We start from the raw sequence: 16,134 nt of genomic DNA, 5'->3' as shown, positions 1-16,134 counted from the left end.
GGCACTAAATAAAACTCTACAGTGAATTGTGTCTCCAAAAGTGTCCGTGGGGAGGTGACTGCATACTGTGTGCATGTGTAAAAGTGTGTGTGTGTGTGTGTGCATGTGTAAAAGTGTGTATCTGTGTGCGCTTTCCCCTGTCGCCTGTCTGCTGCGTCCTCGGGGCACACTGTTCACTGTCACTTCTCTATTGTCCCACAGTCACTTCTGACACTCTGCTATGAGTTTACAGCTGTTTGTCCAAAACCAGTGAGAGGTGAAATGATGACGCACCGACGCTAAACGGACGTACAGACATGCAGTATGTCCCGACACCAAAGGCAGGTATTTGAGAGTGTAAAAGGAAAGATTACCCTTAATATTGTACCTCTTATGTTTTCAGTGTTCATTTTACACAGCCTCCAAACACAAAGACACAGTGACGGATGTATGGACTTATTGCTTACATTGCATATTGCTTGTTTAGTATTACGTCTTGTTTTATTGATGCTTAAATGTTCTTAAGCTCCTTTCACGCTGATGTCATTCTGGCAAACATCCAAATGCTAATGTTCTAATGTATGTCCCTCTATGTGCCGTACCCGTCAGCCACAGCCCTGCCCCAAAGCCTTAAAATGGGCTGACACTGTGCCATTTTGTGACATACGAGGCTCAAATTGGGAGTGTGCAGACTGGAGTGATGGTCCAGACCTGCTCACACTGTAAGATGCTGCTGATCCTGTTCTCTTTACGTACATGCACGTTTAAACTCCCAAAACATCATTTGAGTATGTTAGCAAACTGTTGGCACACTTAACTTTAGCAGTGCTTTGTTTAATGAGGCTTTTGTCCGAGGCTTTTGTCATCAAACTTTTCTGGCTCTTGTGTGTGATGATTTGTTCAGATTACGTGTCAGAGGGGCTTTATTGCTCCAGCTCACCTCCTCCTCCTCGCTCCAGCCCATTAGAGCTGTGTTTACGTACGTCTGCAGCTGTATTTTACACGCACATGCTGCTCTCACCCGAACCCCACGACTCGTGACAAATATGAAACATGTCTGATATCCCTGCGACCACGTGATGAGCGGTCATGTGTTCATCGTGAGCAGGTGATCATAGCTCGTAATCACCTGGACACTGCATGACTCGGACACATGGACGAGCTGAAACTGGGTCTGATTGGAAAACTGTCATGTGCATTTCAAAATTTGTGTCAAATTGGCCCAAAAATCGCACAGTGTAAGCCCAGTAAGTATGCTTTCAGAATGGGGTAAAGAAAATATGTCTCAGCCACAGAGATTTCTCTCATTAATTATTATTGATAAGAAGCTGAGATGCAGTAAGTCCTTCTAAAGAAAGTCCTCCAACAGCAGAGTGGATCTGAGCCATAGCAAAGCGACTGGGCTCATGTGAAAGTGGCAGATGGAGGCAGTAAATCTCCCGATGTGAATAATATATTGTGAAGCATCTGGCCATTCATGAGCCTGTGTTGTATGTGATAGAAGCAAGCTCAGAGTGTCTGAGCTCTGATAGTCCACTGGGACTACCTCTGGTGGGCACACAGCCACCGTGAACAGGCAGACATAGAAGTGGCTCGTACACAGCACTCAAACTGTTATTTACACTACAGAGGACTAAGGTCAGGCATTATGGAGGAGCAAGTATGAGTTCAATAGAGAGAAAAGCACTAAACGTGTGTGTGTGTGGGGTAAACTCCACTGTATGATTAGCTTCACCACCTGTCTGCTGTCCTCTGCCTTTGCCAAGCATATGCTCTGTGCAGGGAAACAAATGAAGGTGAGTTTATCAGGGCCTGAGCCAGGCTCTGGACCACGGTGCTGCTCAAGCTCAAACAGTTAGCCCTGTGCACCCACCCAAACACCGTCACTGTTATTTAAGGGCCCTAATACAATGTGTATGATAGAAGTTAGATTCTTTATTGACGCACTGTGCTCTGTCGTGTTGGCATCTTTTTGATGTAAAATATCGTAATGACTTATAATTGAGTATTTTCTGCACTCTAAACGTTTCTGTCGTCTTGAGTAACAACAGCCCTTTGGAGAAAGACAGAAACATCACCAGTGACTGACAATCTCTGACTTTTTCAGAGATTGAAACTTTTTGGACTCCTGCATGCATGCACTCCTTCACATCGATCCTTTTTTCTATCATGTGGACATTGAAGAGTAGGCTATACATTTCTCATGTGGGAAAATACTTTGATGATTGTAAATAGAGACACATCACTGTCAGTACACATACTTTGTGTATGCTACAAACTTGAAAAGAGTATAAGTAGTACAAATGCTGATGTACAAAGATAGTTTTGTGTCTAATAGATATCACTACGGTCACTGCACAACTGTTGAGCCTTGTGTACTTGTTGTGTGTACTTTGCCAGTTCCTCTTTGGGCCCTCCGGTGTGTTCCAAAGTGCCACTTTGATATCTCACTCCCAGAGAGCTCGGGGCCAGTGGGAGCTGACGACACAATAAGACTCAGACTCCTCCTCCTCCTCAGTCTGGAGGTGTGTGCTGGTGCAGTGGCTGCTTTACACAGTCATAGTCATAGATTGTCAGAGGTGTGAGCAGAGCAGCCTCACACTGTGACTGGACACTCAATTATTTAGCACAGCCTCCAGGTTCAAAGAGTGATCTGCTTGTGGCTCCATCCAGGCTCCAAAACACACGTCCTCATGTTTGTACACTGAGAATATGTTGAAATAGTTTGCCTCAGATAAAACGTGTGTCCCTTACACCGTGACCTCCGTCTTGCTGTTGGTGGGCAGTCCTTTGTGCTTGGGATGCATCAGCGGCGAGTGACCGTAGCCCAGCGGCTGTGAGAAGAGCTCAGGGAGGGTCTCGATGCTGAACTGCCTCTTGTTGGAGTAAATCTGACGTCTGTTGTGTGGGTGCAGGGCCTGGTGCTGTTGGGGCATGGGGTGGTGCAGCGCCCCCACGTGGCTGTGCTGGATATGACTCTTGCTGGGGTCCCAGGCTTTGAACGCGGAGCTGGTGGTGAGTGGGTGGGTGTTGGTCTTGGAGATCTTGGGCTTGGGGATCTGCGAGGCGTTGATGGTGATGGCGAGGGGGGCGTGGATGTCCGGGGGCGGCAGGAACGGCTTGTCCTTGGGGTGGAAGTTGATGGGCTGGAAAGTGGGCGGGGACTGGCGGTGCGCATACTCCAGCATCGGGTAGCTTTTGTAGTAATCTCTTGTAGTTGCATCTGCATCAAATGGAGAACAAAAACACATGATTTATGTTACGTCTTAGTCTGTCTAGTTTTCTGTCAGACAAGTCTTGAGGATTTAAGTTTGTGAAAGTTAAAGCTGAAAATGTTTGAGCTGCGTGATAAAAGAAAAAAAATAACAATGTATAATTTGCAAGACATTATAAAAGTGCTAAAACATGCAAGGAAATGTGTGAATGAACTGTAAAATGAACATGTGCAGTGCAGAAATGTCATCTTATAACTAAAGTCTTTTTCTTTTTATCACATATTTTTGCAGCGTTTTGATAACTTTCTTTTGATGATTATTGATGATATTCAATATGCAAATTTTCTATAATAAGACAACTATCAACATCACTTCCCCATATCCCGTATAAGCGATATATACCACCCACGTCTATAAGATTGTGCAGAATAAACTGTGCATAAATAGTTTCTTGACTCTCAAAACAACTGTGGTTTTAAGTGTCCACCGCCTGACGCTCCCGTCCTCTGCACCTCTCCGTTTCAACAACTCCCCATCTGCTACGGATTCACCCACAAACGTCTGCACCTCCTGTTCTCCTTTTAAATCACTTATATCGTGTACCGTTTGTGCGGAGCCAAATCCATCTACCCATCTAAGCCTTTTTTATTACCGAAGGTGGGTAAGTCATCATTCATGTCATATTAATGAAATAAAACGTCTTACACTTGAAATGTGCTTCACAGGCTCAACAAAGCCTCTCAAAGCGTTACCCTGTGTAGTAATTATTCATTCAATCCATAATCCAGTCATTTATAAACACACCGCAGACATATTAGACGATGTGGGTGAAGTGTCTTGCTTAAGAACACGACGACAGAACTTGGACAGAGCAGGAATCAAACCTCTGACCTTCGGGTATACGTGTTTTCTAGCTACTGAGCCACTTTCGCCCCGATATCATTAACTTGAGTCACTTTTTTTTTATGATAAATTGTACTTTTTAGAGCGGGGTTACTTGTTGTACTTCATATTATCTTGAAGTAACAGTATTTGACTAAAATCTAAGGTATGTAAAATATGAAATTGTTGTTTTTCTTGCACATTCCCAATACTTTTTCGAATACTTTTGGTCGAAACCATCTAATAATTACACTACATCATGAATTATAAGTTAAGTTCAAGCAGTTACTTCGTACTTAGCTTGAATATTTGCCAAATACTTTTTACTTAAGGCAACAGTAGTGTCCTATGTTTCCCTTCTTTCTCTCCCGTCCTGTGTCCTGTACCCGCCCATCTTTGTATGTAAGTATATTTATTATACACCAGCTGCATTATTGATCACGTGGAGGACGGGGAGAGGGCAGTTTATGAAAGAGTGGGCTTGGCGTCACTTCAAAACTGAATTGCTCATAGTCCATCTTAAGCCTTGTACATTTCATTAAGCTCCGACTGCAGTGTTCCGGGTACCTGCAGTATCAGCTGGCACACGCTCAGCCCTCGTAGTGTGTCCTAGCCATGACTTTGTGAACTCAGCGAGGGATGTTTTTGGGCAGTGGGCTTTATCGCACGGCTGTAATCGCTAAACATGCGTGAAAAGATGATTGGATGATACAGTCTGTTAAGTCCAGACACGGTAAAAAATAATATATTGTTAAAAATGAGTTGACTTTGACCATTTAAGGTTCGATTGGATGACTTTTAAAGGCCCTTATTAGGATATTTTCTGATCGATGTTGTAATGTTGTGTTGTGTTTTGGCTGTTTTCTTCTCCCAAACAGAAAAAAAATGTGCTCCACTGTGTTTTTATACTCCTTTACTGGAATAATTTGCATCATTTCAGCCCTAGAATTGTCAATCTCTACTGAACTAAAGGTAAAATGTAGCTGTTAACTTCCTCTTCATGACATCACAAGGTGGACCAGAGCATTTTGAGCTTTGCAGATGTAGATGGACTAATAATAAAGGTGTGAATGAAACAAAACACAGCTCCGGGTCTGTTTTTGATGAGGTAACAGAATCAAACCCACTGGATGCAGCCTGTATTCTGAATTCAAGTCACAAACATTCTCTATATTCACAGTTGTATTATATTTTCGTGTTGCGTGCATTGATTCTGCAGTTCCACCACACTGAGCGTTGACAGTGACAAGTCGTCATCGTGCCTGTCAGTGCCGTGCTGTGGTTGGACCAGCTCTTGTATGCTGTGGCCGTCATGTGTACATCTCATGTTCATGTGCCAGTCGCTCCTCATCAACTTCACTGTGTCGCTGTGTCTGCTCTGATCACATAATGACACTTCTCCCCCACTACACACGACTTATAGCATGACTATCACTCGCTGTGTAAAAAGCCGCTCTTCAAACTACAACTGAAATATTATGGCAAAATACCAAATGGCTTGTTGCATGAATTTAAAGAATTGTGCTTGTGTTTGCTCTAGACTTATAATCTATGACACCTGTAAATCGTTATGTTTTCATTTTTGGACATTTATTACTTTTTATTTTAATTGCATAAAACAATTTAATAAAAAAACAAGTCAGCTGCTTGCCCCTCTTTGCCCCTCTTTGCCCCTCTTTGCCCCTCTTTGCCCCTCTTTGCCCCTCTTTGCCTGAGGCTGGTGTACTGTATCGTGTACTGTATCGTGTATCGTGTACTGTATCATGTATCGTGTACTGTATCGTGTACTGTATCATGTATCGTGTACTGTATCGTGTATCGTGTGTACTCACCCAGAGTTTTGAGGCTGGTGTACTGTATCGTGTACTGTATCGTGTATCGTGTACTGTATCATGTATCGTGTGTACTCACCCAGAGTTTTGAGGCTGGTGTACTGTATCGTGTATTGTGTACTGTATCGTGTATCGTGTATCATATATCGTGTATCGTGCGTACTCACCCAGAGTCTTGAGGCTGGTGTACTGTATTGTGTATCGTGTACTGTATCGTGTACTGTATCGTGTATCGTGTACTGTATCGTGTGTACTCACCCAGAGTCTTGAGGCTGGTGTACTGTATCGTGTATCGTGTGTACTCACCCAGAGTCTTGAGGCTGGTGTACTGTATCGTGTATTGTGTACTGTATCGTGTATCGTATCGTGTATCGTGCGTACTCACCCAGAGTCTTGAGGCTGGTGTACTGTATCGTGTACTGTATCGTGTACTGTATCGTGTATCGTGTACTGTATCGTGTATCGTGCGTACTCACCCAGAGTCTTGAGGCTGGTGTACTGTATTGTGTATTGTGTACTGTATCGTGTACTGTATCGTGTATCATGTATCGTGCGTACTCACCCAGAGTCTTGAGGCTGGTGTACTGTATCATGTATCGTGTACTGTATCGTGTATCGTGTATCGTGTATCGTGCGGACTCACCCAGAGTCTTGAGGCTGGTGTACTGTATCGTGTATCGTGTACTGTATCGTGTATCGTGTACTGTATCGTGTATCGTGTATCGTGCGTACTCACCCAGAGTCTTGAGGCTGGTGTACTGTATCGTGTATCGTGTACTGTATCGTGTATTGTATCGTGTATCGTGCGTACTCACCCAGAGTCTTGAGGCTGGTGTACTGTATCGTGTATCGTGTACTGTATCGTGTATCGTGTACTGTATCGTGTATCGTGTATCGTGTATCGTGCGTACTCACCCAGAGTCTTGAGGCTGGTGTACTGTATCGTGTGTACTGTATCGTGTATCGTGTGTACTCACCCAGAGTCTTGAGGCTGGTGTACTGTATCGTGTATCGTGTACTGTATCGTGTATCGTATCGTGTATCGTGCGTACTCACCCAGAGTCTTGAGGCTGGTGTACTGTATCGTGTATTGTGTACTGTATCGTGTACTGTATCGTGTATCATGTATCGTGCGTACTCACCCAGAGTCTTGAGGCTGGTGTACTGTATCGTGTATTGTATCGTGTATCGTGCGTACTCACCCAGAGTCTTGAGGCCGGTGTACTGTATCGTGTATCGTGTACTGTATCGTGTATCGTGTATCGTGTATCGTGCGGACTCACCCAGAGTCTTGAGGCTGGTGTACTGTATTGTGTATTGTGTACTGTATCGTGTACTGTATCGTGTATCATGTATCGTGCGTACTCACCCAGAGTCTTGAGGCTGGTGTACTGTATCGTGTATTGTATCGTGTATCGTGCGTACTCACCCAGAGTCTTGAGGCTGGTGTACTGTATCGTGTATCGTGTACTGTATCATGTATCGTGTACTGTATCGTGTATCGTGTACTGTATCGTGTATCGTGCATACTCACCCAGAGTCTTGAGGCTGGTGTACTGTATCGTGTACTGTATTGTGTATCGTGTACTGTATCGTGTATCGTGCGTACTCACCCAGAGTCTTGAGGCTGGTGTACTGTATTGTGTATCGTGTACTGTATCGTGTACTGTATCGTGTATCGTGTACTGTATCGTGTGTACTCACCCAGAGTCTTGAGGCTGGTGTACTGTATCGTGTATCGTGTACTGTATCGTGTATCATGTACTGTATTGTGTATCGTGTGTACTCACCCAGAGTCTTGAGGCTGGTGTACTGTATCGTGTATTGTGTACTGTATCGTGTATCGTATCGTGTATCGTGCGTACTCACCCAGAGTCTTGAGGCTGGTGTACTGTATCGTGTACTGTATCGTGTACTGTATCGTGTATCGTGTACTGTATCGTGTATCGTGCGTACTCACCCAGAGTCTTGAGGCTGGTGTACTGTATTGTGTATTGTGTACTGTATCGTGTACTGTATCGTGTATCATGTATCGTGCGTACTCACCCAGAGTCTTGAGGCTGGTGTACTGTATCGTGTATTGTATCGTGTATCGTGCGTACTCACCCAGAGTCTTGAGGCTGGTGTACTGTATCATGTATCGTGTACTGTATCGTGTATCGTGTATCGTGTATCGTGCGGACTCACCCAGAGTCTTGAGGCTGGTGTACTGTATCGTGTATCGTGTACTGTATCGTGTATCGTGTACTGTATCGTGTATCGTGTATCGTGCGTACTCACCCAGAGTCTTGAGGCTGGTGTACTGTATCGTGTATCGTGTACTGTATCGTGTATTGTATCGTGTATCGTGCGTACTCACCCAGAGTCTTGAGGCTGGTGTACTGTATCGTGTATCGTGTACTGTATCGTGTATCGTGTACTGTATCGTGTATCGTGTATCGTGTATCGTGCGTACTCACCCAGAGTCTTGAGGCTGGTGTACTGTATCGTGTGTACTGTATCGTGTATCGTGTATCGTGTGTACTCACCCAGAGTCTTGAGGCTGGTGTACTGTATCGTGTGTACTGTATCGTGTATCGTGTATTGTGTGTACTCACCCAGAGTCTTGAGGCTGGTGTACTGTATCGTGTACTGTATCGTGTATCGTGTACTGTATCGTGTATCGTGTATCGTGTATCGTGCGGACTCACCCAGAGTCTTGAGGCTGGTGTACTGTATTGTGTATTGTGTACTGTATCGTGTACTGTATCGTGTATCATGTATCGTGCGTACTCACCCAGAGTCTTGAGGCTGGTGTACTGTATCGTGTATTGTATCGTGTATCGTGCGTACTCACCCAGAGTCTTGAGGCTGGTGTACTGTATCGTGTATCGTGTACTGTATCGTGTATCGTGTACTGTATCGTGTATCGTGTATCGTGTGTACTCACCCAGAGTCTTGAGGCTGGTGTACTGTATCGTGTGTACTGTATCGTGTATCGTGTATCGTGTGTACTCACCCAGAGTCTTGAGGCTGGTGTACTGTATCGTGTATCGTGTACTGTATCGTGTATCGTATCGTGTATCGTGCGTACTCACCCAGAGTCTTGAGGCTGGTGTACTGTATCGTGTATCGTGTATCGTGTGTACTCACCCAGAGTCTTGAGGCTGGTGTACTGTATCGTGTACTGTATCGTGTATCGTGTACTGTATCGTGTATCGTGTATCGTGCGTACTCACCCAGAGTCTTGAGGCTGGTGTACTGTATCGTGTATCGTGTACTGTATCATGTATCGTGTACTGTATCGTGTATCGTGTACTGTATCGTGTATCGTGCATACTCACCCAGAGTCTTGAGGCTGGTGTACTGTATCGTGTACTGTATCGTGTATCGTGTACTGTATCGTGTATCGTGCGTACTCACCCAGAGTCTTGAGGCTGGTGTACTGTATCGTGTATCGTGTACTGTATCGTGTATCGTGTACTGTATCGTGTATCGTGTATCGTGCGGACTCACCCAGAGTCTTGAGGCTGGTGTACTGTATCGTGTATCGTGTACTGTATCGTGTATCGTGTACTGTATCGTGTATCGTGTATCGTGCGGACTCACCCAGAGTCTTGAGGCTGGTGTACTGTATCGTGTATTGTATCGTGTATCGTGTACTGTATCGTGTATCGTGTATCGTGCGGACTCACCCAGAGTCTTCAGGCTGGTGTACTTATTGAAGCCCATTCCCAGGTTGTTGTGGGGGTGAGACAGGGCCATGGCCGGGCCCAGGGGAGACAGAGACGCGTTGTTTAAATGGTTGTGCTCTGAGGAGAGAAGAGACAGACGAGTATCAGCAAACGACGGAAAAGTACAATCCCTCCTTTTTACTCTTCACTCGCTCCACGACCTTCACACCCCGAATCACCTCAAACGTTTTCTGTTAGTGACACCGATTTTCTCTGTGGTCACGACGACTCCGACGTCTTAATCTTACTGCAAAATGTACTACAAATATCTTTTTACTATTTGATTTCACTTCCGTCCATCCATTTTCTTCTTCTTTCTTTTCTTCGCGGGGGCAGCAGTCTAAGCAGGGACTCCCAGACTTCCCTCACCCCAGACACGTCCTCCAGCTCCTCCCGTGTGACCCAGTTTTGTCACGATACTAAAATTTCAAACTTGATTTCGATACTAAGGAATAAACTCGATACTCAATACAGATTCTGATACCACGATTATATTTAAAAAAAACTTTCTTTACATAATAGAACATAATTTTTACCATCCGGTCGTAGTACTTTCTTTTATATTCCCTTATATCTGTGCAAGTTCCTTTTGAAATGAAGCAAAAAAGAGGAAGTAACGGCAGAGCAGCGATCCAGGGGCGTGACACCAGCCCTGACTGATTGAATTAGAAATGGATCCGCACTTCGCCGCGTAATTGATATGCAACAGCGACACCAGAGCGAGGACCCCCCGGAGCGACGAGCAGAGAGCCACAAATGTGCATTGTAATTTAATGCACGCATCCGCCCGCCCATTCATCCAGCAACACCTTCAAAATACATATTTCAGTGAATGACCTTCAGCAGAGCGAAAGATGAAATGACTTTTGAAAAAGGCGCAGGGTCTGTTTGCACGAAAACGGGGCGCACGGGCTCGAACTGGATGTGAGACAGATAAGAAACAAAAGCTGGAGACGAGCCGGCGTCGTTTTAGACAAAAATAGAAGGATTTTTCTATTGCGATTGCGGTTGGATTTACAGTCAGTGTTTAAAAAGTAGGATTCTGTTCAGGGAGCATATTGTAAACAACCCCAGGAGCGTTAAAGAAGATATACGGCGCTTTTCTCTGCTGTAGATCACCGTGTTATACTTTGGACAGTTTAAATCGCATTTTAATCACAAGTGACTTATGAAAAGAAACTCGGGTCAGAGTTTTGTGTTAGAAAAGTCAGGATTCCAGTGGGAGCGGATGATGAATGAGTAAAGTTTTCGGCAGCGAGCGTTAGCAAATCACTGAATTTATTTTTTTTTTTCATTTACAGTTGTCCCTCACGAAATCGCTGTTCACCTTTTGTGGCCTCGCTGTTTTGCAGATTTTTTTTTTGTACAGTTTTGCTTGTTTTTTTAATGAATGTGCGTTGTGTTGTGCGTCCTGATTGGCTGTTGGACTGTAGACCATTGTGTCGTGCGTCCTGATTGGCTGTTGGACTGTAGACCATTGTGTCGTGCGTCCTGATTGGCTGTTGGACTGTAGACCATTGTGTTCTGCGTCCTGATTGGCTGTTGGACTGTAGACCATTGTGTTCTGTGTCCTGATTGGCTGTTGGACTGTAGACCATTGTGTTCTGCGTCCTGATTGGCTGTTGGACTGTAGACCATTGTGTCGTGCGTCCTGATTGGCTGTTGGACTGTAGACCGTTGTGTCGTGCGTCCTGATTGGCTGTTGGACTGTAGACCGTTGTGTCGTGCGTCCTGATTGGCTGTTGGACTGTAGACCATTGTCCATCAGTCTCCTCCGTGCCGTGTCTCCTGTCCAGTACAGAATGTGTTCAGACAAATTTACATAAACGTTGGATCTCAGTGTGACTCTGAAGTGCTGTACGTTTGCAATTTGTTTTCTCCCCGACAAAACCCACAATGTCGATGAAACGTTCTGCACCGACAAAGACGCCTACGAAGGTTTGAACTTTGAGAGAGTTTAAACGAGAGAGAAATGTGAGAAAATGTTAACGCCTGTGTGAGAAAAGTGTATAAAGTGTGTGGTGAGGGGGTTTTACAGCCTTAAATTGTAAAAAATAAAGCTGATACTTCACGGATTTCGCTTATTGTGGGTTATTTTTAGAACGTAAACGAGGGACCACTGTAGACCAAAATGAATAATAAATAAAAATTGGAAAACAAAGTAAGTACAGAGCAGTGGGCAGTGAAATAGTGATCGATTGTCTTTGATTTCAGGAGTTTAAACGTCACCCGAGCATGAACGGATCACGCTAAATACAACTTTCGAAAGGGTAAACGAGAAGAGGACGCTGTAAAACGCCAATTTTGTGTAATACTTCCGCTTTAACGTTTGAGAAAAGACTGAAACGTGAACTGATAAAGTCATAAAAGCATTTCTGAAGTCTTAACCGCGGCGCTATTGTTGTCTTTTCTGGTCGGGTGGTGCAACACGATTTCTGTAAAAAACGCTTTTGATTTGATTACAATATATTAGGCGGAGATACGGCACGTGCGGAGAACTAATTGGATTTTCGAAGCGTGGTGTAAATTAAAGGAGAATACTCTTTTTTTAACAATTAATTATCTTTTTTAAGCGGTTCTAATTCTCACCACATCCCTACAACGTCTGCATTTTGTTCAGATCTCATCAAATTACAATATTTTTTTTTTGTTTTGCTTAATTTTTCCCCAGACCTAAATGAACCGAGACGCGCGAAGTAAAAATCCAAATCATTAAGTTTAAGCAGGAGAAGCCGCCTGTGCGTGAATATAATGAACTTCACTGGAATATGCATGATCTCGCCGAGACAAAAGGAGTGAACTAGTTTTTCCGGGACCTCCGGGCGTAAATATGTGTGCACGTACATTACGGCTTACGCGCGCACGCCGTATGTACACGTGAACTCTGTGGCGTTCACGTGCGTGCTCTCTGCCAGCACGCATTTGTTTTGTTTTGTTTTGCTGACGCAGTTCCGCTGGTGATGTCCTAATTCAGCCAAGCTCCACATCAAAGCACCAAATACACTCTCGATTCTTCTCCTCTTCTAGATCCTACTATTTCCTCAACCACGCGGCGAATTACACTCCTGACCGGAGCTTTGGACGAGGAAAACGCACGCAATCGTAAGACCTGAGGTTGTTAAAATAAGGCGAACGACATTAACTCAAGGACTGTGGCTCTTTGAAGTGAAGCCGTGCGGGGACTGGGTGGTCGTTAAAAACATTTTCCAAGTGCGATATGTTTCGTTTTAAGAAAATACTAGGATTAATCATCACCCCTGAGTGAACCCTTTTCTATGTAAAGCTACATCTTCAATACAATGCAGTAACTAAATGACGCGACGAACGCAGTTGTAGCACCGTACATTAGTATCTATAGTCCAAGTACCTGATTTTTACCATCTAAAAAAGCATGAAAAACACAATTTGTTCATTTTAAACCTGAAAAAGCCTGATTAACTAGCAATAAATAGCATGCTAACAGCGCAGCAGCCTTACTCAGACGATAAACAAATGCTTTATGGTTAGATTTTGACGCTAAGAACTGCTTTTATAAACAGATTTGACTTCCATTCAAACCTCTACAGTTCAATTTCCAAGACAAACTCAACCCCAACAACATCGTTCATGTCTCTCATTTCATAATAATCATTACAGATCTAGTATTTTACATATGTCTGTGCTCTTTCTCGACTTAAAGAGCCTTTCTCGTCTCCGCAGTGCACTCTTTTAGCTCAGAGTACGTGGCTTTGCTGTAATAAACGTCCTCCTGTTGACTGGCTGTGTTTTTACTGGTCGTGTTTACGGACGTATAAAGAGTCTGACAAAATGGCTGCGAGGAGGAGCTGATTGCGTTGCCTCCGTTGCCTCTGTCCTCACGCTGCTCTTTCTGTGTTCAATGGAGTAAAATGACTTATTCCGATGCAGCCTCCGTGGGCCCATGTGAAGGGTAAACCAGGGCTTATCCCAGGATAACACCATTACTTCCAGCCTTTAGCTCAGCCTACCCGCTACGTTGTACTGGGTGACTGCAAATCTACTACGTTACATCATTGAGCGGACAGCTATGTGCTTAAATGCAGAGTGACACGGCTTTTGTTTGGAAGAGAGAGCATAAAACACACACTGGGGAGTGGAGAATATGTTCACGGGGATATTTCCATGTAAAACAAATACCACAGTTTCAGCACCACGGACAGCACCAGTAAAAACACAAGATGTTTTTATTTTCAGACAAGTTTAAAGATTATAATTTACACATTTTGGATGTATAATAAGTGAAAGTAGGATCTGCTCGTTTTCAGTTATAACTTTTGGTACCACTGCTCTGTTCTGTTCTTTTATTTTCTGTTCTTTTATTTAATTTTCTATTCTATTCTTTTATTTTCTATCCTTTTCTATTTTATTCTTTTCTTTTCTATTCTTTTATTTTATTTTACTTTCTATTCTTTTCTATTCTATCCTTTTCTATTCTTTTCTATTTTGTTCTATTTTATTTTCTATTCTATTTTTTATTTTATTTTTTCTATTTGATTATTTTATTTTCTATTCTTTTCTATTCTAATTCTTTAATTTTTTCTTTTCTATTCTTTTATTTTTTCTGTAAATATACGGGGTAAATGTGTGTATATCCAGTAAATATACGGGGTAAATGTGTGTATATCCAGTAAATATACGGGGTAAACGTGTGTATATCCTGTAAATATACGGGGTAAACGTGTGTATATCCTGTAAATATACGGGGTAAACGTGTGTATATCCTGTAAATATACGGGGTAAACGTGTGTATATCCTGTAAATATACGGGGTAAACGTGTGTATATCCTGTAAATATACGGGGTAAACGTGTGTATATCCTGTAAATATACGGGGTAAACGTGTGTATATCCTGTAAATATACAGGGTAAACGTGTGTATATCCTGTAAATATACGGGGTAAACGTGTGTATATCCTGTAAATATACGGGGTAAACGTGTGTATATCCCGTACTAACAGGTGGCGTACGTCCTGTACTTATGCGGCTGATGAATAATTGAAGTTGTGTGAACGTTAAACAGACTCATCACTGAGGCCGAGCGAAACCCTGGGGCTTTTCTTACAAATCTATGAAATCCACCCAAACGCTGACAAAGCCTCTTTATACTTCACCTCAGACTCATCCTATAGTGGAGCATTTTATCTGCACTTATAGTATGTTTACGTAATACAGGCTTATAGACGAATACTTTAAGAGGGAAGACTTTATGTGTGGCAAAGTAAAAATGAAAAAAGTTAAAAGTTAAACTGTGATGTGAAGTTTGTGATGTTTTCCTGAAATTATCATAGAAGCAAGTTCCTAGTTTGTACATTTTGTTCAGTGAAAATGGAAATAACCTTCACTTTTCTGATTCTGATTCAGTGATTCACTAAACTATTACATTTACATTCACACATTTACTCCAGCTCTATAATCAAAAACAAGCGGATTGAAGCGACAGGGGAACATAACCAAGTACAGAGAAGTGTGAATTTTTTTTTATTTATTTTTTTTTATTTTTATTTTTTTATTTTATTTTTTATTTATTCAGTCAGAGAAGTGTGAATTTTTTTATTTTTTTACTTTATTTTATTTTTTTTTATTTTACTTTATTTCATTTATTTATTTATAAATTTTTTATATGTTTTTTTTATTTATTTATATTTTTTTATTTTATTTTTTATTTATTCAGTCATTGCATTCAAATCAAACATTATTCAAACTGTACCACGTTGTACATAACATTTCTATCATGACCGAAAGGGTTTAGACTGAAGTAAAAAAAAAAAAAATATATATATATACTTTTAATGCCTCACTCATTTTAATAATAACACACAAGAATTCAAAGAAAAGCAGCATCAGTTTTACAACAAATGACTCAATATGCAACAAAAGACAAAACTACAAACCAGGAGAGTTCACATGAATCACTCCTGTACTGTCATTTTCAAAAAGTCATGTTTATACTGTACCTCTTTTTAAATGTTATTATTATTGTGTAGGAGCTTTTAAATTTATCATCGAGGTTAATATTCAAGACAATATAAAGATACTAAACATGTGTCTGTGTGATTCCTCAGTCGTCCAGGTCTGATCCACGACAAAAAACGAAAATAATCTGTCAACTGGACAAATCAGTGTAAGTTCTTTGGTTCAGAAGTGAAGAAGCGGATTGGACGAACAGCGAAACATCTTTATTTCTACAACAATTTGTCCAGTAACAGATTTAATTTAGTCTTTTCTACATATATACTATCTGGTTCCAGTAAATTTAGATGAAAAGCTCTGTAAAAAACAAACAAAAAACGAACTAAAAAACCTTCCTAAAACTGTCATTGATGCAAATTACCACACTGAGTCAACGAGGGAAACCTGCAGAAACAGAATTCGCTTATCATCATCATCAAGAGTCGAGGAGTATTTTCCACAGCTCAGCGAGGAGGACCACTTCTGCCCATGTTCAGAGCCGTTTGAAAAAAAGATCACGCTTCAGTACTGGGGTTAATTACTTATG

The 16,134-nt window shown here is 42.3% G+C and overlaps 1 protein-coding gene across 1 annotated transcript in view; it reads right to left on the bottom strand.

The window, feature by feature from the left end:
* Positions 1–2,729: 2,729 nt before the first annotated feature.
* LOC117375109 (protein shisa-8) overlaps positions 2,730–16,134 on the bottom strand; it is a 112,283-nt gene continuing 98,878 nt past the window's right edge. Inside the window, exons 3-4 of the mRNA XM_033971365.2 lie at positions 9,583–9,699; positions 2,730–3,202 (exon numbers count right to left, since the gene is read on the bottom strand). Of these exons, the coding sequence (XP_033827256.2) occupies positions 2,730–3,202; positions 9,583–9,699 (590 nt within the window). The remainder of the gene's footprint in view (positions 3,203–9,582; positions 9,700–16,134) is intronic.

Source organism: Periophthalmus magnuspinnatus, chromosome 8 (assembly GCF_009829125.3).
Source record: "Periophthalmus magnuspinnatus isolate fPerMag1 chromosome 8, fPerMag1.2.pri, whole genome shotgun sequence".
NCBI lineage: Eukaryota > Metazoa > Chordata > Actinopteri > Gobiiformes > Gobiidae > Periophthalmus > Periophthalmus magnuspinnatus.
This window is presented reverse-complemented; position numbering and strand designations above follow the sequence as displayed.